This window comes from Podarcis muralis, chromosome 2 (genome assembly GCF_964188315.1).
Source record: "Podarcis muralis chromosome 2, rPodMur119.hap1.1, whole genome shotgun sequence".
Taxonomy (NCBI): domain Eukaryota; kingdom Metazoa; phylum Chordata; class Lepidosauria; order Squamata; family Lacertidae; genus Podarcis; species Podarcis muralis.
This window is the reverse complement of record NC_135656.1, coordinates 110,256,005-110,278,390: the sequence shown is the minus strand read 5'-3', so window position 1 is coordinate 110,278,390 and position 22,386 is coordinate 110,256,005. Positions and strand designations below refer to the sequence as shown.

At 45.4% G+C, this 22,386-nt stretch overlaps 1 protein-coding gene across 1 annotated transcript; it reads left to right on the top strand.

Moving 5' to 3' along the window:
• The first annotated feature begins 372 nt into the window (after positions 1–372).
• Positions 373–3,161, top strand: IER3 (immediate early response 3). Its single transcript, XM_028719782.2, has 2 exons — positions 373–646; positions 1,839–3,161. Exons 1-2 carry the CDS (start codon positions 425–427, stop codon positions 2,163–2,165), a joined length of 549 nt encoding a protein of 182 aa, XP_028575615.2. The 5' UTR covers positions 373–424; the 3' UTR covers positions 2,166–3,161.
• The last annotated feature ends 19,225 nt before the right edge of the window (positions 3,162–22,386 follow it).

The window sequence follows — 22,386 nt, the reverse complement described above, 5'->3', positions numbered from 1 at the left end:
ACAGCTGGACATATAAAGGGCCCCATTACCTTCAGTAGCTTAGGGCCTCATCCAACCTAAATCCGGCCCTGGATGTGTGCATCCATATAGGCAGCGAGCTATTAAATGAGGAAAGGGCACTGGCGCAGAGCCTACATCGCTCTGCTCTTTGCAAATTACGCAATTCTGCCCTTCCTCCCTCCGTTTTCACTCTCTCTCTCTCTTTGCGTGCCATTGCCTCACATTTCCTCCCGGGCGCACAGCCAGCTCTGCACTTTGGAAGGTCTGGATTTTCCAGGCTGAGCTGTCTGTTGAGCATCAGGCTGCCTCGGCCAATCGGGTGGCGGCGGGGGCGTGGCCTCTGCCATTCATAAAAGCTCCTGCCCGGCGGGCGCCTAAGTCAATCTGACAAAAAGTCGCTTCGCTCTGCGCCCGCTCTCGCTGCATGAATACCTTGTACGGCGCGACTGCGACGATGTGCTACGCTTGCACGCCAGCTCTGCCCGCCCTTAAGATGGTCCCCGGCCCCGCCAGGCCTGAGCCCACCGGGCCCCAATACTTCACTTTCGATCCTCTCCCGGAAGCCGGCGAAAGCCCGGCTCCCAGGAACCTCTCCAAATCGAACAGGATCAAGAAGCGATCCCGGAGGGTGCTTTATCCCCGAGTGGTAAGTGAACGCACCCACGCCCAGCAGGGGAGCTCGGACTCCTGGGTTCGTCTGGAAGGGGGAGGGGGTTTTCCTGAGGGACAGAGAAGCGGGACTCCCCTGAACAGCGCCATCCTGTGCACATTTACTCCAGAAGTAAGCCCACTGAGATCAGTGGGACCTTTTCCCCTAAGTAAAAGAGCGCAGGGTGGCAGCTTTGGGGGAGATCAGCAGATTCTGTCAGTCCAGGTTTCTAATAAGAAGGAAGGAGGGAAGGAAGAGGAGCTAAATAAGGTTTTGCAAGCACCCTACATTTAAAAGAACGCCCCTGAGAATTCTGGGAACTTTAGTTTGCCCCTCAGAGCTACAATTCCCAGCACACTTTTTAAAACAACAACAACACAGTTCCCAGGATTCTTTGTGTAGAGGCAGAATGTGTTTTCTGTGTATGGTGTGTGTTTCATAATATCCAGTCCTAGTTCCCACCCTTTACTGGCAGGCCTCCTGAGCTTTGCCAAAAGTTGCACGGCTGACTAAAACCCCATAGGCAAAACTTTCCCTATCCCTGCATCTATCTGCAAGGTGAGGATGCAAGCTCTTGGATTTGCGTCATGCATCTGCCAGGAAGGCATGAGCTTTGCCAAAAAAGGGGGCGGGGAGTGGATGAAGGGGAAAAACCCAAGAGCTTTGCCAGCAGGGAAGATGGCAATCCAGTCAGCACGCTGAGACAGCTATAGAGGCAGAATCTGTTCACAGATACGCACCCCATGTTACCTGCTTCAGCATGTTGCAGGATCCTCCCCTCCCCACTGAATCAATGGGGAGAGAGTTCCCTCTCCTCCTTAGGGTTTGGGAGCAAGGTCTCTCCCTAGTGGAGCAGAGCCAAGATTTGTTTTGGGGTTTTTTCCCCCCTTGAATTTTGATCTGAGGAAGGGTGGTTGTGAATTGGTTGGTGGAGCTAAGTAACTGCGTAGGTGAGATTAGGAGGGTTGTATTTTGAGAAATGTGTTGCAGCATGCTGACAGCAGAGGGAAATCACTGGTGAGTTTGGTGCAAGGACAGTGGGAAACAGCATTGCATTCTGGGAAAAGGGCCGCCCTGCAGCTGGATTTCTAGGCCAGCTGAAAGGGATTCTGGGAAACATGCTTAACTGCGAATGGGAATGCGGGGTCATTCTTGTGTTTCTAACTGCCTGCTCTTCCTCTCTTTACAGGTAAAGCGCTACTATCCCGCCGAAGAGCGCAGCTACGTCAAACACCTCTTCGTTATCCTTCTCACTATCATCTTCTTCCAAGTCTACAGTGCTGAGGAAGAATTCACTGTCGTGGACGCCTCCCAGAGTGCGGAGGAAAACGTCTCAGTCTGCTCTACGGAGATGAGGGGATCCCAGGAGGAGAACCTCCTTGAGCAGCTCATCGTGGCCTCCTTTGAAATCGAAGAGGCAGCCAACAGCACCGGTTGGGACTGGGGAGATTGGGAGGCAGCCGAATCTGCCATCGACATCACTCAGTTTTTGGAGCAGAGGCCGGCTGCTTTCTGAAGACCCCCGAGGGGAGAGAACTGTGAGGGGGGAGCCCAGGCTGGAGTGCTCACATCTGGCTTGAGAAAAAGCAGAACTCAAGCCACGAATGAGTTAAATGCCGTTTGAAACACAGCCAGCTCCTTCTGGCATTCCGGAGCAATTTTGCTCCAAACCCAGCAAGACTGACGTCAAAAGAAACTTGAACCAGCACTACATTTTGAACGGAAAGGGGAAGTTTTTTTCTGTGGTTTTTTTAAATGTTATTTTATTTCTGCAGCAGATCAGACATCTGGCAGGCAGAGTGAAGGATGTTAATTTAATATTTATTTAATTAATAATTATTATTAATAATATGTATAATTTAATGTGTTTAATTTAAACTGACTTAATTTAAAACTGCGTGAAACTGGGAGTTTGCAAGTGAAAATGCTGGCTTACACCGTTGGGCTGAAATAAAAACACACACAACTTGTCATGTACGTCTTTCTCTGTCGTGGCCGGACATAATCGAATTAGAGCATAAGTGGGGAAATATTTTTTAAAAAATATGAAGATTAAATTAGGGTTAGGAACATTGGAGGATGGTGCTATGATGTTCTTAGCTGGTTTGGTGGGGAAAATATTAGTGTGACAGCTCTGAGATTACAGAAAATCAGATAGGTAATAACCCTCCCACAAGCTCTGACATTTTCTGAGGCTGATGGGGGAAAAACAAGCCACAGCAATTGTGGCTCACTGACAGAGAAGGACACAGTGAAAAGGGAAAGCAAATGCATCATAGGAGACTTGACTTAAAATTTATTCTGCTCATAGGAGCAGTATTAGCCAGCAGTGTTTGCTTACTGTGTAAGCATGCTCTCAAAAGCAGCGACCACTTCCACACCAACATTTCCGAAATTGCAGTAGATTTCTTTTGTGAATTGCACTTGTGCGTGTCCACGCTATTGCAGATGAACTGTCTGAACTCTGTATGTTCTGTGAACAAAAGTGAATAAATGTTTTACATGAGACACACTTTTTTTTTTGGTCTGACTGACACTTTTGTCAAAGTGTTGTGGGAGGGAGGATAGCCCAGTGGGCTGGGAGATATAATAGAAAAATAAAACAGATGACTGCAAAGAGGGGCTTCTGGGCGGAGAACATTTGCTGGCAGTTCCAGTTTCAATACTCAACATCTCTGGGTAGTGTTGGGAGACATCCCTGTCTGAAACCCCAGATAACTGCTGCCAGTCTGTGTAGACAACACTGCGCTAAATGGACCAGCTCAGCATATTGCAATTTCCTTGGTTCAGAAGGGATTTAAAGGTCTTCAAGACCCTGGTCAAGCGCTATAGCCTAGCAGTACTTCCCTACATAGGTGTGAGTGATAAGCACCAAGATGGGAGATTTTGGGTGGTATCCAATGCACTCGTTCTGTCACTGCAAAGACCTTTAGCTGCTCAGTGGGACTCCCCCACTCCTTTCCCCCAAATTGCTCCAGAGCAGGCATAGGCAAACTCGGCCCTCCAGATGTTTTGGGACTACAATTCCCACCATCCCTGACCATTGGTCCTGTTAGCTAGGGAGCATGGGAGTTGTAGTCCCAAAACATCTGGAGGGCCGAGTTTGCCTATGCCTGCTCCAGAGGGTTAGGGGGTAGGGAAATCATTAACTGATTTGGGAGGGGCACAGGAAGAAGTCAGAGGGGGAACATTCAATTGCACAGTTAAAGGTTATTGTGCTGATCAAGAGGGTGTGTTGAATTCCACCCTCTGCTTCCATAGGCAGTAGCATCGGTAATGCTACCAAAAATTGTGCTAGGTACATTTCTTATTTTTAGGAGTAGCTGAATGAACCCAAGAAGAAGAGGAGTTTGGATTTGATATCCCGCTTTATCACTACCCTAAGGAGTCTCAAAGTGGCTAACATTCTCCTTTCCCTTCCTCCCCCACAACAAACACTCTGTGAGGTGAGTGGGGCTGAGAGACTTCAGAGAAGTGGGACTAGCCCAAGGTCACCCAGCAGCTGCATGTGGAGGAGCGGGGAAGCGAACCCAGTTCCCCAGATTACGAGTCCACCGCTCTTAACCACTACACCACACTGGCTCTCATAAGAAACGATCAAGAAAGGCTGCAATAACAAACCCAATTAAACATAAGGCTCACAGCCAACTAGCTCTTACATACTGTATCAACTCACTCTATCAGGAGCAAACGAGAGGCTTTGCTCAAGTTGTGTGCAGAGTAGAGGGCTCTGGGTGACGTACGCAACAAAGTCAAGCCGTATCCTTCAAGGAGAAGCAAAATCCGGGGAGTTTGTTACCAATCTGACCATGGATGTACTTAGGGTGTACCTCCAGGCTGGCGCCATTTTGCAGGAAGAATTCAAGCACATGCCATAACTTTAGGTTTGCACTGTTAACGTGGGTTAAAATGCTCTGTCAGTCTAGTAGGGGTGGGGAATTCCACTTGCCGGGGGCGGGGTGCCTGTTTGCAGGTTGGAAAGTTACAAGCAAACGTGTTGAAAAGTCTGGGGGGGTGAATGAACGATTAACAGGAAGACATGCAAACATCCTGAGAGAAAATCAGCAGGACAGCTCCTTGCCATATGACTTCCCCATAACTAATCAGGATGAATGCTCAATAAAGGCCAGATACAGGTCAAATTCGCACCATACATTTAAAGCACTATAATACCACTATAAACAATTGTGGGTTCCCCCCAGGGAATTCTAGGAGCTGTAGTTTGTTAATGGTGTTGACTGTTGTTTAGAAGACCCCTGTTCCCTTAAGTAAAGGTAAAGAGACCCCTGACCATTAGGTCCAGTCGTGGCCGACTCTGGGGTTGCAGTGCTCATCTCGCTTTATTGGCCAAGGGAGCCAGCGTACAGCTTCCAGGTCATGTGGCCAGCAGGACTAAGCCGCTTCTGGCGAACCAGAGCAGTGCACGGAAACACAGTTTACCTTCCCGCCAGAGCAGTACCTATTTATCTACTTGCACTTTGACATGCTTTCAAACTGTTAGGTTGGCAGGACCTGTTCCCTTTAGAGAGCCACAATTCCTAGAATAGTCTAAGAACGTCTAGTTTATCGTGGAAACTCGTGCCAGACTAGGCTTTTGGGGACACCCACTTCCCATAAACTATTGTCTAAACTGGCAGGCCTGTCAGTATATGGATATAATGTGGATTTAGGGTGCTAGGCTGTCGCTCAGAGCTGCCCTGAGCTGCCCACAGCTTCAGTGTCACTCGTATACTCTGGTGGGGGAACCAAGATGACGAAGTGGTGAAGCACCCATTTCAAAAAGGTCATATCTACCCTGCTCTTCCTTCGGGGAGGTAATGACCCAACAGCCTGTTTTATCCTCTCATCCATCTTGTGAGGCAGAAAAAGCTCACTGACTGGCTGAAGGTCATTCCGTAAGCTTCATGAGTGGGTGGGGATTTTTAAATTATTTTTACCAGGGTGTCCCTGGTCCTAATCTGACATTTAACCACGACACCCTGCTGGCTCATCCAGCCCGTTGTTGTTTTTTTATCAGTTGAGCAAAAACTATGGGGAAATAATACTTGATTCATATTTCTGGTGACTTGAGAGCTGATTGTTATCTCGGGGCAAAGGAAGGTTAAGGCCTCTAAGGTCACACCCATACCATACATCAAAAACACATGTAACACATATTTAAAGCACACAGCTCCCCCCCCCCCAAAAAAAGATAAAGCCTGGGAACAGTAGTTTTGTTACCCATCACAGCGCTACAGTTCCCAACACCCTTAATAAACTACAGGATTATTTGGGGAGAAATCACATGGTTTAAATCTTTTAATATTGGCTTACCAGGGGTTCAAAGTTGGCCTATGAGACTGTTTTCGCCAAACTACAGCCGCCTGATGTGTGACATCAGATATGTGGATGTTGAGACACAGCTGCCAAGGTACAATCAGCATTAAAGTGCACACCCAGCTGGCGAGTGGAAGCAGGTTTCAGCTGATGGGCGGCAGAGCCAAAACCTGCTGAATCAGGTGTGCAAGAAAGTTCCCTGCAAGCAACTCCCTCACACACCTGGTGAGCGTGCCGAATTGAGCATAGAAAGGAGTTCCCTGTGGTGAACACCTTAGCACAGCCAAGCAGCTTAGCACAGCTGCTGTGTGTGGTGCCCCAAAGTCCCAACTTCAGGACACAAACACGCAGCAAAGTATAACATGGAAATAAAGGCTACCAGACCATTAGAATGATGCCCTTATACAGCTTCCCTCTTCCTCCAACATAGGAAAAGACCACACGATTGGTAAATTAACAATTGGTTTACTCACAAACCCTTCAAAGGTCAGGTTCACGTCATTCAGTAAAACTGTCTTAGTCACAGTGGTGAAAGTTTCGGAGAGTGTGGAGAAGTGACCTAGCTAAACCTGGCAGGACAGCCTTTATGGTTGACAGCCCCATTTGTACTCCACCTGAACTTGAAAAGGCAAGCCAAACAAATCCTAATCCCCCCTTGGTGATTAATCATTTGGATTAAACGAGGAAACAAAATGGGGTGGTATTTGGGTGAGGATGACGCCGTGTAGATGTTACAGGGGAAAGTGCAGGCAGGAGAAGCACCAAGAGCACAAATGAACTGCAGTGCGGAAATTCCGTTTTAAAAAAATATATCAGGAGTTAACAGGCTGAGCAAATCCTGTCAGATGCAAGGGACGCTTCATAGCCCCACCATTTTGAGGGGGAAAGAGGAAGAATGTTAAGTTCCTCCTTGAGGCTTCGGTGGGAGGCAAAGGAAGGGAAGGAAAAGGCATATTTGAGGTTTGGTGGTAGCGGCAAATAATAATAATCAGAAGCAGATATGCAATCTGGAAACAAAAACTGCAGTTCATTGTGTACTTCATTCTAATTCGTGGTGCGGTTTCCAGTTCTCTCACAATGGCAGCCCCATTCAAAGCCCTTTGACAAATGTAGGCCCATTTTTCGACGAAGTGACACGTTGTGCGATCACCCTGCCTTTTGTGTGTGTGCAGTGACCTGAGACCAGCGTGTTATTGTGGCGAACCTGCAACAAAACCAACCGTGAAGCTGCCCTGTGACATGCGTTTAATTTGGATTTCAAAAGCTGTCCTCAGCCTTGGATTTCCTCACCACATTTCTGTGGCAAACGTGTGGGTGAAAGGAAAGCATGTTGCCACACCAGATATTATGGGCTCCTCTCTCTTGCAACACACAAGCCCCATCGGCACCATACATTTAAAGCAGTATCAAATATCAAGCACAATTCCCTTCCTGCCATTTCCATTTCCTGACATTCAGAAGTGTGGCTGCATCTTTGACTGTAAAAGCAGAGGGCACAGCCATTGCGCCTAGCAGCTTCCATGTGGCCTGTTTGTTGAGCATTCATCCAGATTTGTTTTCACAAAGCTCATGTGGACATTGTACAACACCCACTATTCACTGAGCAGTCACATAGCTGTCAACCGTCCCTTATTTGGCGGGACAGTCCCTTATCACAGCGCCATGTCCCGCTGCTGTCCCTTATTGATGATGTCCCTTAAATAAGCTACTGAAGGTAATGGGGCCCTTTCTATGTCCAGCTGTGCTTTGTCAACAACAAATTGTTGCTGTTTTGTTTTTGTTTTTTGGGGGGTTTTTTGTTTTGTTTTTTTGGGGGGTTTTTTTGGTGTTGGATATATGCTATATGGTAATTTATGGACCTAATAGGTATCTAAAGCCATTTGCACGCAACAAAATATGTATTTTACCAAAGTAATTGTTGATCCCTTATTTTGGCTGCTTATTTTCGAGGCTGCTGGTCCCTTATTTTCAAATCTGTAAGTTGACAGCTATGAGTAGTCATCCGGATCTGTTTGCAGGGAGGTTGCACGACTTCCCGTCCATCGATCATCACCCTAAACTTTAGGTAAAGGGGTGCTGTACCTTCTTTGCTGCAAAAAGTCTGATCCCCTTTTTTTTGAAGAGCGGGTTTGTTACATCACATTTAACCTGCCTTTGTTGCATAAACCTAATGTGACTAAATCACTCTCACGGAATTGTGACAGGCAGCCAAGGAAGCTTTTGATTTCCTAACGCCAAGCCCTAAACTCTGCTTGATTGCAACCTGAACTTGTTGGACGTCTTCCAGTTGCCTTCGTAAACATTCCATATCACTTCTTGAGAACTCAGGTATCGCACCCCTGAGGTAAATGTTCCCTCACCTTGGCCAGCCATTCCCTGTTCGCCATTCGGCCATCTTTGTTGTTTTCTGAATCTGATGAGGTAACAGGAGGTGGGGGGGGGAATACCTGCGGAGCAGATATTTCTAAGCCTGAGCTGTGTGCTTTTGGCCTTGCACTCACAGCCTTATTTCACTGAACACCTTGGAGCTTCTTCCAAAGAAACAACAAGATTTCCACCAAGATAATCTCATTAGGGTCACTTGCACAAGAGAAATCAAATGAAGTCATCCAACCCAGTGAAACTCTTAAGACACCTCTTTATGGAAAGCATATGCAGTTTCTACTGGAAGGTTGTGAGAAAGTGGTAATTTATTTTTCCCCATGGGACGTTTGGTGAGAATGTTGCATCTCTCTCTCTTTCAGATTAGAGACGTGCAAGTATCAATATGGGAAACTGACAATATTATCAGTGGCTACCAGCTACATTTCTCTGATGAAAATAGGGATGCCCTGCTTATTATTATTATTATTATTATTATTATTATTATTATTTTACCATCTGACTGGGCTGTCCCAGCCACTCTGGGCGATTTCCAAGATATATAAAAACACAATAAAACATTAAACATTTTAAAAAAAACATTTCCCCAAACAGGGCTGCCTTAAGACGTTTTCTAAAGGTTGTATAGTTACTCATCTCCTTGACTCGGGGTGTGTGTGCATAACTCCATACCCTCCAACATTTCTCCGATGAAAATAGGGACGTCCTAAGGAAAAGTGGAACATTTCGGGATCAAATCAGAAACCGGGACGGCTTCCGCAAATCCGGGACTGTCCCTGGAAAATAGGGACACTTGGAGGGTTCTTATGTGCTTACGTTCTTAAGCAGCCCTCCTGTAAAATATGTTCAATGAAAGGAAAGTCATGAGAAATTATGAAATGTCCTTCGTGGAAGGCTTGTTAACTGTGAGCTGTCTGCCTGTGATGGTTTACGCCCATGGTTCTGCCCCTTCTCTTATTCACTAGTTGTTAATACCGTCACATTTTTTTTTGTCCCAGGGCACCCTTACCACCAAGTAAACCCTTAAGAGAAACCACATGGTGCAAAACAGGAAGGAAGGCGCCAGGGAAGGAAGCCAAAGGGGACGCTAGGAGATGAGTCTGTGCAGACCAGAGGAAATGAAAAAGGGGTGCAAAAGTAGAAGGGAAATGGGCGACGTTTTGAACATCAGGTGATGTCATATCCGCACTATTATACCACTTTAAAGCACTGTTATACCACTTTTAACAGCCACGGCCTATGCACACCATCAGCTGTTTTCAACCAAGTTGCACCAAGAGCTGAACTGAGGAAATTAATTAACCTAAGTTGATCAGGTCTACTAACCTTAATAGGTCTACTCTGAACAGGACTCACATTGGAAGCAGCCCCATACATTTAAAGCACACCCCCAGCTGAATCCTAGGGACTGTGGTTTATCCCTCACAGTGCTACAATTCCCAAAATAAATAACAAGCTGCAGTTCCCACAATCTAGAGGAAGGCCGTGGCGCTTCAAGTGTGTTGAGTTGTAAGTAGACTCACCAAAATGAACAAACCCAGTCATGTCCATTAATTTCAGCAGTTCTACTTAATAATAATAATAAATTATTTATACCCCACCCTCCCCAGCCAAGACTGGGCTCAGGGCGGCTAACACCAGATATAAAACAATTGATTAAGATACAACTTTAAAAAAGATTAAAATACAACATTAAAATGCAGCCTCATTTCAATAGAAACTCAAATCAAAAACATTTTGGGGATGAAAACGTCAAATCTTCACCAAGGCCAACTATTCAGACTGGTCCTATGTGGGCCAGAAAAAAGCCAGGGAAGTCCCCAAATAGGAGTTCCATCGCAGAAGGAAAAAAGGAAAAAGAAAAGAGCGGGAGGGGATCAAGTTGATTCCAAGCCAAAGGCCAGGCAGAACAACTCTGTCTTACAGGCCCTGCGGAAAGAAATCAGATCCTGCAGGGCCCTGGTCTCATGAGGCAGAGCGTTCCACCAGGCCGGAGCCAGTGCTGAAAAGGCCCTGGCTCTGTGTTGAGGCTAATCTGACTTCCTTAGGGCCCGGGACCTCTAGGGTGTTGCTATTTATGGACCTTAAGGTCCTCCGTGGGACATACGGGGAGAGGCGGTCCCGTAGGTTCGAGGGTCCTAGGGGGTAGAACGAGACTCAGAGGCACGCCATGGTGTGTATGCAGCTGTGTCATCCCCATGAGCAATCCTGGGGACTGCGATAAATTCAAGGCGCTGGGAACTGTAGCTCTGCACTCTCTGCACTCTGCGTAGGCCAGGCTTCAACAGGGGGGCATTGCAGTTCCCTAGGCAACTGTATAATATATTGTCCAACTACCAAGGACTAGTAGGCCGGCCCAATATATTCTAGCACCTGAGGCAAGCCACAAAATGGCGCCCACCGTCTGCCATGGAAGAATGGATGAGTGAAGATCTCCATCAGGAATAAGGGAGGGGGAATAAAGATCAACCTCAGTAACAAGGGTGGGGGGAGACCAGCAGCAAGGTGGCATGGGGGGCTGCCAAGGAGTTTGCATATCTGGCCTTGAAGGAGCACACTGCAGCAGCGGCCATAGCAGTGGAGGCTGGATCTGCTACCCCTGTGTATCCTGCCACCTGAGGCAGTTGCCTCACGTTGCCTCCTGAGTGGGCCGGCACTGGAAGAAAAGGAGAAGTCTAGTTGAGGAGGAGAAAGTATGTGCAGATATGACTCGTTCAAAAGCAGAAGAGGAAATGGGGAGGGAGGTGATAAAGGCAGGATGGAAGGGGCAAATACCTAGAAATAAGACAGGAAGCGAGTTCCTCTTGAGAAAGCGACTTCCGCAGCTCATGTTACTGGACATCATCACATCACCTGCTGGCAAAGGATATCACGATGACACATGCTTTGTGGATGAGGGGAGAGAATTGCTTCCTTCCACTTGTTGTCAACCCTAGAGCATTTAATCTAGATTTTGCATTAAACACAAAAAGGTCGTCAGCCCTTCCTAGCTTACACAGCACTATCTTGTGATTATACAAGGAAGCTTATCATTGTATGGAGAATTTCCACACACCCGGTTTGTTTGCTTCTTTCGGGGGATCTTTTTCCAGGGCCACCGCCCAGCTGGTTGCTTGTGTAAGCAGGAAAGCACACAGCTGTCAAGATGTGGGTGATACTCTTTCACACCCACCAACTAAGAACTCACCTAGTGAGCGGTCTGGTGGGATACAGTGCAAACAAGCAAAGTATGAATTATTATTGTTATTGTCTTTTCAATTTATATCACATCCTTCCTCCTGAAGGAGCCCAGTGTAGCAAACACATCAATAATAAAACTTTTCTCTTTTTAAAGCATTCTGAATTTATTTATTTTTTACTATCAATTCTTTATTGATGAAAAGATTTGCATGTGCATACAAACATTATGTACTATCTCTTAACAGGTTTTTAAAAAAGAAAATTATATAAAATAGAAAATTAATAAAGAAGTAACAAAGATAAGAAACAAAGAAATCAAATTTTAAAAAAAGACAAAGTTATTTACATAGTAAACGTACTCATCCGCACAGTCCTTCCCATCCTTCTCATTATACTGTTTGATATAACATTCTTTTTTACACAGGTTTACATTGTATAAGATCATTTCTTTCTGCTTTGTATACATTCCTTTGATCTTTTTCTTTACAAATATCACTCAGTTTCTGCTAAAATATTCTGAAAATATTGTTTAAAACCCTTTTCCCAGGCAGGGATCTCAAGGTTTTGCCAGGAACAATGTCTTTCAGCCATCAAATGCCTAGGTGGTGGTTTTCAACCAGTGTGTCGTGGCACCCTGGGGTCGGGGTGGAGGTAGGGGGGTACAGTAGGGGCGGACCGCCCCGGGTGTCTTCGCTGAGGGGGGTGACATTTGGTGTGCTGCCTTCCCGCGACTCCCAAGCCTACCCCGGGCCGTTGGGGGAAGAGGGGAGCTGCGCCGCTTTTCCAGTGGCATTCCTTCCTCCCCCCTTCGTTTTGATAGATAATAATAATAATAATAAAATTTATTTATACCCCGTCCTCCCCAACCAAGACCGGGCTCAGGGCAGCTAACACCAGGCTGCGAACTAGAGCAGCGCACAGAAACGCCGTTTCCCTTCCCACCGGAGTGGTACCTATTTATCTACTTGCACTTTGACGTACTTTCGAACTGCTAGGTTGGCAGGAGGAGACAGACATACCATACAATTAAAAGCAACTGTTTAAAATGTTCCTAAATAATAATAATTGAAATCAACGGTAACTTGAAACCAGACTTAGACACATGGCGGCATCCTACATAGGCTTGTGTAAACAAAAATGTTGCATAAAGGCTGTGTGACCTCAGCCATTAAATCACTATTGGGGAAGCCTTGTCAGTGCCTTGCAGCAAAAACAGCAGTCTTGTGTCACCTCCCGCACCACTTGACCTTAAGATGCATTTAAAAAACACATTATGCAGCAGGATCCCACCCTTCCACCCCCAGAGACATGAATCTCACAATGTCATACTTCCAGTTGTGTGGTAACATTGATTACCGTACACAATCAAAGCAGCCAAAAAAATCTATAATGAATGCTTTTTTGTTTGGTTGGTTTGGCAATTTTAAAATTTGATGGGGAAAGAAACAAAAGCTATCCTGTCAGCCCCAGTGCCCCATTTAAAGCATGGGGGCTATTTCTGTTTCTCAGGGTTCTTGTAATGTTTAGGGAAGTTTTTAATGTCTGATGTTTTATTGTGCTTTTAATTCTGTTAGGAGCTGCCCAGAGTAGCTAGGGAAACCCAGCCAGATGGGCGGGATAGATAGAAAGATAGATGATAGATAGATAGATAGATAGATAGATAGATAGATAGATAGATAGATGATAGATAGATAGATAGGTGATGATAGATATAGATAGATAGATAGATAGATAGATAGATAGATAGATGATAGATAGATAGATAGATAGATAGATAGATAGATAGATAGATAGATAGATAGATGATAGATAGATAGATGATAGATAGATAGATAGATAGATAGATAGATAGATGATAGATAGATAGATAGATAGATAGATAGATAGATAGATAGATAGATACTGTAGATAGATAGATATAAAATAACAACAACAACAGATTTATGAACTGCTTTGTAACCAGAAGCCACTGAAGTGGTGTACCAGAAGTTGAGAAGAGATAAAATTCAATAAAAGATGGAGACTATAAAAACAATGCAACCATTTCTGAACCATTTCAGTTAACATTCTATAAATGACTGGGTCACACTTCGGGTATAGCCTTGAACAAAAACTGGCATCTCATTCCAGAGGGCTGGAGCTGCAACACTAAAGGCCAGGTTTCTAGTACAAACTAAATAGACATCTGGGGCAGGCAATACTCTCAGCAGAGCCCAGTCTGACAAGTACAGTTGCCAAGCATAGAAATTTGTAACACGGGTCCATGTTTTTCAGGGCAAATGCTAAAAGCAAAACCAAGCACTGCATAAGTGTTTTGAACACTGGAATTTTTTTTTTTTGTATAAGTGCTAAATATTTGTACTACAGACATACCTCGGGTTGCGAACGTGATCCGTGCAGGAGGCACGTTTGCAACCTGCAGCGTTCGCAGACTGAAGCACCGCATCTGCGCATGCGCATTATGTCATTTTGTTCTTCTGCGCATGCGCGAGTGCCGAAACCCAGTAGTAACCCGTTCCAGTACTTCCGGGTTTGGCACGGTCAGCAACCCGAAAACGTGCAACCTGCAGTGTTTGTAACCCGAAGTATGACTGTATTCTGTTCTCATTAATTCATACCAGTCTCTTCCATACCTCCCCTCTCACAACATTGGCAAATCCAGGCTTCCAAGAATCTATCTATAGGCTGCATTCTGTGCCCTTGCAGTTGGTGGTGATTGGGCCAGAGCTACAGATAAGAGACCCAAACAGCAGCTGATATGGAGCTGTTCTATTATTTACTGCCTCCTCCTGACCACAGAAGGACTCCATGTTCTTGGAAATGTTGTACATCTTCCCTAGGCCTCGAATAGGAGGGTATTATCACAAGCTGCCATGCAAGAAGGAGCCTCGCGGAACCCAATGAGACTCTCCAGCAGAGAAACTGGACAGTCTCCAAAAAAAAGGGGTCGCTTCTGGCGATTTCTCTCCTCGTGGAGAGGAAGGGTGTGATCTTGTGTGAGTCCATGCTGTTCCCGTGCTACATTGCTTTCATGAAAGTAGGCTGCTGCTGTGGTGTTTTGCACAAGCCAGCTGTTAACAGAAAAATCCGAGGGCTCCCTTGGACAAAAACAAAGACACCAACCAGGATAACTTGGAGCAAAACAGCAACCTGTAGGCTTGGCCTTTATTGAATACTGCCGCGACAGGACTCCCACCCGCAACAAGATGAAGCAAAATGGAAGCCCAGAACAAAAGAAGACCCCAACTTTTATTAGTTACTAATCCCCCAAACTACACCCCTAAGACTACATCACAACTGCATCACAAAAAGGGGGGGTTTGAAGGAGGAGTTGTGGTGGTAACCTGAGTGTCCCATCACCTGGCTGGTTCCTCCTTTCCCCCCTCCCCATGAGTACTTTCCAGGTGACAAAAGGGAGTTTGCAGTTTCCTGCCCCCAGAGGGAAGAGCTGATCATTGTCCTTTGTTCCAGTCCATGCTGAATCCACTCCCATATGCAAGTTCTTTGTGATCTTGATGGTCTTCTGTCTAGGACCATCAGGGTTGGCATAGCAACTGGGCAGGGCTCCTGTGTATGTGCTGGTATGCTCAAGGTATTATGGCTGGCCTGTATCAAACCTTCCCCATTTTGTAGTCCTTCATGGAGTAAAATAAAAGTGGAACAGTGCAAATCTGATGTATGGTTGATTTTCTATGAATTTATAACAGAAGTGTAGCGTATGTAGTGTGTGTGTGTGTGTGTGTGTGTGTGTGTGTGTGTGTGTGTGTGTGAAGTTTGTACAAACTGAATGATTGGGAGGGGGTTCCTGCGACACAACCTGATGGAATCGACACTAAGAGAAGCTGGTCAGCACTTCTTGGGAAACCGAGACCCAGTCTCAGATATAAAAACGAAGGAAAACAAACCGGAAAGCGACATTACTGTGGAAGCCTCTTTATAGTGCAACTTGGAAATGCAGATGTGGAGTGCTTTTGCATGCAGATGTGGAGCCTTTAAACCTAGAAGGTTTCTTGGCGTTCTCCACCTGAAAGGATCTCAAGGGATCAAGAAAGACCCTGGAGAACATCACCCAGTCTGAGCAACTTTTCTCCCGTTTTTTTCTCTCTAGCAGTTAACAGGGATCAGCAGACTTTTTCAGCAGGGGGCCGGTCCACCGTCTCTCAGACCTTGTGGGGGGCCAGACTATATTTTTTTGGGGGGGGGGGTGAACGAATTCCTATGCCCCACAAATAACCCAGAAATGCATTTTAAATAAAAGCATACATTCTACTCATGTAAAAACACACTGATTCCTGGACCGTCTGCAAGCTGGATTTAGAAGGTGATTGGGCTGGATCCGGCCCCCGGGCCTTAGTTTGCCTATCCATGAGTTAATACACATAGAATCATAGAATCATAGAGTTGGAAGAGACCACAAGGGCCATCGAGTCCAACCCCCTGCCAAGCAGGAAACACCATCAGAGCACTCCTGACATATGGTTGTCAAGCCTCTGCTTAAAGACCTCCAAAGACGGAGACTCCACCACACTCCTTGGCAGCAAATTCCACTGTCAAACAGCTCTTACTGTCAGGAAGTTCTTCCTAATGTTTAGGTGGAATCTTCTTTCTTGTAGTTTGGATCCATTGCTCCGTGTCCGCTTCTCTGGAGCAGCAGAAAACAACCTTTCTCCCTCCTCTATGTGACATCCTTTTATATATTTGAACATGGCTATCATATCACCCCTTAACTTCCTCTTCTCCAGGCTAAACATGCTCAGCTCCCTTAGCCGTTCCTCATAAGGCATCGTTTCCAGGCCTTTGACCATTTTGGTTGCCCTCCTCTGGGCACGTTCCAGTTTGTCAGTGTCATTCTTGAACTGTGGTGCCCAGAACTGGACACAGTACTCCAGGTGAGGTCTGACCAGAGCAGAATACAGTGGCACTATTACTTCCCTTGATCTAGATGCTATGTTGCCTCCCAGCATGGATGTGATTTGTAATGCACTGGGGTTGTCCATACTACTTGACTCTTATTAGGAGCTATTGTTTTCTATTTAAAATTTGCAATATTGGTAAGAAATCTGGAAAAGCCTACTGTGCCTGCAAGTTGAACGAAGCTGTGTAACATTACCGTCTTCAAATGCAATCAGTCAGGCTGTTGGGTGGTTTTTTGGGATTGTAGATGGGGGAGGGGAGGTTTGGAGGGAAGCATCAAAATCATAGCTGTCAACGTTTCCCTTTTTTAAAGGGAAAATCCCTTATTCCGAATAGGATTCCTTGCAAGAAAAGGGAAAAGTTGACAGCTGTGATCGAAATGTAGTATTTCATAAGAAAGGATAAAACAAGATGCAAGGTAGATATTGGTTGCAGATAACACCACTTTACCAAAACAGTAATGGGAGGACTCTGGATACAGAATAAACAGAGTTTGTAAGCAACCTGAGACAGAAATCTTGCCTTTTACGATTTGCTTCCTCTGATCACATGCATGATCTGCGGTCAGGAGCAGGCGGATGTGGTCGCCTGCTATTCTGCCTTCCTTACGTGCCAATATTCTCTTTCTGTTGGCAGGGTTTTGAGTGTATACTAATGTTTTCCACATCAAGGAAGTTTAGAGTTTGAGCAACAAAATGCCACTTCCTTCGTTAATGGGCACACACACACACACAAAACCACTTTAACTAATCTCCTGCCGCCACATGAGCCTGCTGTAACCTACTTTTAAACTACAGTGGTACCTCGGGTTACATACACTTCAGGTTACAGACTCCGCTAACCCAGAAATAGTGCTTCAGGTTAATAACTTTGCTTCAGGATGAGAACAGAAATCGTGCTCCGGAGGTACAGCGGCAGCGGGAGGCCCCATTAGCTAAAGTGGTGCTTCAGGTTAAGAATAGTTTCAGGTTAAGTACGGACCTCCGGAACGAATCAAGCACTTAACCTGAACTACCACTGTATTTCCAGAGTTTCGAAGAGTCCTGCTGGATCAGGGCTAATGAACATCTAATGCAGCTTCGTGCCTCTGAGAAGCCCACAAGCAAAAACTGAGGACAACACAATCCTCTGCCCAGTTGTGAGACTCAGGAACTGGTATTTAGAGAGAAGCCATCTCCAAGAGATTTGTGGACTTGTCCAGTCACCTTTAAAAGCCATCTAGGGCTGCATTCACACAATGTCATGGCTTCCCCCAAAGGATCCTGGGAGTTGTTGTTTGTTAAGGGCGCTGAGAGTTGCTCGAGTTCTCCTCTTCCCCCTCACAGACTTACAATTCCCAGAGTTCCCTGGGGAAGGGATTGATGGTTAATCCACTCCGTCCGAATAGACAGCACTGGGTTTGATAGCCAAACAGTTTGCACTGGCAGAAGGCAGGTTGCGAATATTCCTAAACATGGGAAGAACAGCACTGGAATTTGCCTTCTCAGGGCCGTTTCCTGAAAACGTTTAAGAACTGGTTAAAAATACATCAATCGCAAAATGTTCCAAGATTTAAAATATAGCACTTTTTCTCTTTGGTGATACTTTTTTGTTGGAGCAGAGGGGCAAGGGACATGCCATCACACAGCATCAGAATATATCCTGCATTTCTGTTGATTTCAGTGGATAGCTCTCATTTCAACCACGGCGCAGATTTAAAAATGGGCTTATCCGGCAAAAACCTTGAAATTCATCACACAGTTGTATGTATTTAATATATGCACAGAAATGCCTGTCCTTGGGGACTTATTAAGACTGTTTGAAATATATTGCTTTATTTCGATTATTTCATTTCCTCTTTCTTCCACGGCTCAGATCCCCAAGATGTCCCCCACCCAGGCATTCACTAACCTCAACCTTTGCTCATCTTCAGCCCAGCTGCTGTACTGCACGCCTTCCAGCCACATCCTGAGATAGCATTGCCCCGGGGGAAACCCAGGGTTGCCACCAAACGTACAATCAGCAGGAAGTCAGAGTCAATCCTTCCTCCCAACCCTGCCAAAAATCACAATACAGTGGTACCTCGGGTTAAGTACTGTCAACGGAGAAATCCGAGGGCTCCCTTGGACAAAAAAGCAAGGGCACCAACCAGGAAAATTGGAGCAAAACAGCAGCCAGTAGGCTTGGTCTTTCTTGAAACTGTCGCGACAGGACTCCAATTCACTGCAAGATGGAGCAAGATGGAAGCCCCAAACAAAAGAGCCCCCCCAAACTTTTATTAGCTGCTAATCCACATGTTAAAGGTAAAGGTAAAGGGACCCCTGACCATTAGGTCCAGTCGTGACTGACTCTGGAGTTGCGGCGCTCATCTCGCTTTACTGGCCAAGGGAGCCACTGTACAGCTTCCAGGTCATGTGGCCAGCATGACTAAGCCGCTTCTGGAGAACCAGAGCAGCACATGGAAACGCCGTTTACTTTCCCGCCGGAGCTGTACCTATTTATCTACTTGCACTTGACATGCTTTCGAACTGCTAGGTTAGCAGGAGCAGGGACTGAGCAACAGGAACTCACCCCGTCACGGGGATTCAAACCACCAACCTTCTGATCAGCAAGTCCTAGGCTCTGTGGTTTAACCCACAGCGCCACCCGCATCCCTTGTTACACCCCCCCAAACTACATCACTCATACATCAGGAAAGTGGAGGTCTGGTGGCAGTAATCTGAGCATCCTGGACCCTGCCCCATGGTTCTCCTTGCCCTCCACCAAACGCCCATCAAGTGTAACAGAGATATTTTTAAAAATTAACATTTATTTTCACTTCAAATAGGGCAGTGGAGGCTGTCCTGCCTACCCTCAGCTGGTGCTGTGTGTGTGTGTGTGCCTGCCTATCCAGCCTCCTCATCCTTGGCCTCAGTTTTCCCCTTGCAGAACTCAGCAGGGAGCAGGATGGGGAGGGATGGACAAAAGTGAGTTGGCTCAGCCTGTCAATGGCTCTGGCGCCACCTACTGTTGGCTTTGCTGTCTTCCATCCTGCCAGTCCCAATGGCCACCAAAAGATGGACTGAATGTAGATCAGAGGTACAGAGCTGGTTATCTCTTGGTCTGAAGAGATCGGAGGAAAAATGGACTGGAGCATTAGAGGAACAACTCTGGGAACAAATCTGGAGCAAACTACTGTTTGGCTCTATCTCAATTAGAACTCGAGAAAATGCTTTAAAAGATCACTGGCACATGTTTGCCCAGCAGCACTATATAGAATTCAACACTGGTGACTATATATAATTCAAACCCAGTGTTGAAGCAATGATTCTTCAACATCAACTTCGTTGGACTGGTCATGTTGTGCGGATGCCTGATGATCGTCTTCCAAAGCAACTACTCTATTCCGAACTTAAAAATGGAAAGCGTAATGCTGGTGGTCAACAAAAGAGGTTTAAAGACTGTCTCAAGGCAAATCTAAAAAAATGTAGTATAAACACTGACAACTGGGAAACACTTGCCTGCGAGCGCTCCAGTTGGAGAACAGCCTTTACCAAAGGTGTCATGGGCTTTGAAGACACTCGAACTCAGGAAGCAAGGGATAAATGTGCTAAGAGGAAGGAACGCTTGGCAAATCCACACCGTGATCAACTCCCACCCGGAAACCTATGTCCCCACTTTGGAAGGACGTGTGGATCCAGAACTGGCTTCCACAGTCACTTACGGACTCATTGTTAAAACTGTATTTATGGAAGACAATCTTACTCGGCTACGAATTATCGCAGAAGAAGAAGAAGAAGAAGAAGAAGAAGAAGAAGAAGAAGAAGAAGAAGAAGAAGAAGAAGAAGAAGAAGAAGAAGATATAGAATTAATCAAAGCACATCTAACCTTTGCTGACAGGGATGCAATTTATGTGGCTCTCTGGTACACATGTGGTGGTTTTGCCCACAGATTATTCCCTTTTGGGGAAAAGTTTTTCAAACAACCGAATGATGGTACAATTGCTACAACCAGACCCAAAATTATCCCTACTATCTTCTTTTCCTACTCAGATGAAGAACACAACCCATAAAGGCCTCTTCCTCCATTTTTTAACCGCAGCTAGATGAGTGATTGCAAGAAAGAAAGGAAATGGAAAAGGAAAGAAAAACTTTAAATGCAAATTGTTTTGAAGTTCGGTTTTCGCAAGTATGGAAAATCATAGAATTGTATAGTTTGAAAAGACCAGTATCCTTTTACTGACTTTGTTAAAGCAATCAAATGTGGTTTTCACCTTCCATCAACTCATGGAATCTTATGGAGAGACGTTTTCATTTGATTGCCTTTCTCAGAAAGTCCAAAACTGCAACTATCAGCTATTGTTTTTCTTTCTTTTATATACAGCTTTTTTGGGAATGGTTCATTACTTACAATTAAAAATTATTTTTTTAAAAAAGAGAGGAAAAATGGATCACTAGGATACAGCTCTGAAACTAAAGAAAAGTAATGTTTGCAGGTGAGCATGGTGAGGTTAGTCTATATGTGACGATAAGAGCATGTGATGATATCAGCATTCCCAGGAAATGTCTGGTACCCAGCTTCATATAACCAACATGCTTAAGTCTAATTAATGCATGAAGGAGTTAAAGCCATAGAGCAAGCTGTCCTGCCAGGCTTACCCCACCTTGGGAGGAACTAGGTAATCAAGCTTTTGTTCCCCCTCCAGTCTACCAGAGAAGCTCATTGTGTCAGGAGGTCTAAGCTAGTTGCTCCAGCTTAGCTGCTTAACTCTCATCAGCTGTTATTGAGTTCCTATACAAATAGTTCAGGAATTTTCACCACTCAGCATGTGGTAAAATATTCTGCATCTTGCACTCATCTGTGGACATCCCCATGACCTTCTTGTTCCTGGGATTGCAAAATGCTGTTTTTGACCACTTTTGCTGTTTTTGTGCTCTTTTAGGGCCATTTTTGACCCTTTTCAGGCCACCTGTCGCTTTTACCCTCACAAGATTGAATGTATTGCCCTCGGCTGTACTTGAGGGACGATTCCTACAGATTCCACACGAAAAACACTTATGACCCTGTGGAGATGGCAGTACCGAATCAGTGGCGCATGCCCGTCTGGCTTGCACTCTTTATAAAGACTTGAGGAATGACATTATCACCCCTCTCTTATTGTCCATTGTCCAGGTCACCCAACCACTGCCACAGTGTCTTTTCTCCTGACAGATCAAGGGGAGCAGATGACAGCAAAGGTTGCAAGGTTTTTAGCTGGGACAGTGAGAATAAGGTCCACTATTTGCACTGGCTCCCAGTGAAGTATCAGGTCAGGTTTAAGGTGCTGGTTTTGACCTTTAAAGCCCTTTGTGGCTTAGGGCCCTCGTATCTATGGGACCGCCTCTCCTGGTATGCCCTGCAGAGGACCTTAAGGTCCATGAATAACCATAGTTTAGAGGTCCCGGTCCCTAAGGAAGTCAGGCTATCCTCCACCAGGGCCAGGGCCTTTTCAGTGATGGCTCCGACCTGGTGGAATGCTCTGTCCCATGAGACTAGGGCCCTTCAGGATTTAACCACCTTCCGCCTGGCCTTTAATTGGAATTCAGCCTGATCTTTTATTTCCCTTCTCTTCCCTCCCCCTCCCCTTTTATGAAGATCACCCGCTCTGAGACCCCATAGATATTTCTCCCCTGGCCTCCTCGCTGGCCCAAGTAAGATCAATACAGCCAGCTAGCCCTGGGGATTATCTAATTGATTTTTGAATTTTATTGTTATTCGTGTTTTTATACTGTATTTCATGCTGCTTTTATAATTAAGTGTTTTAAAGTGTTTTAAATTTGTTGTTAGCCACCCTGAGCCTGGTTTTTGAACCGGGAAGGGCGGGGTATAAATAAAATATTATTATTATTATTATTATTATTATTATTATTATTATTATTAGACCTCTGATTCAGAACCCTAAAGTGTGTTTTATATAATCAACTTTTTATTTCTGTTCTTTGTATATT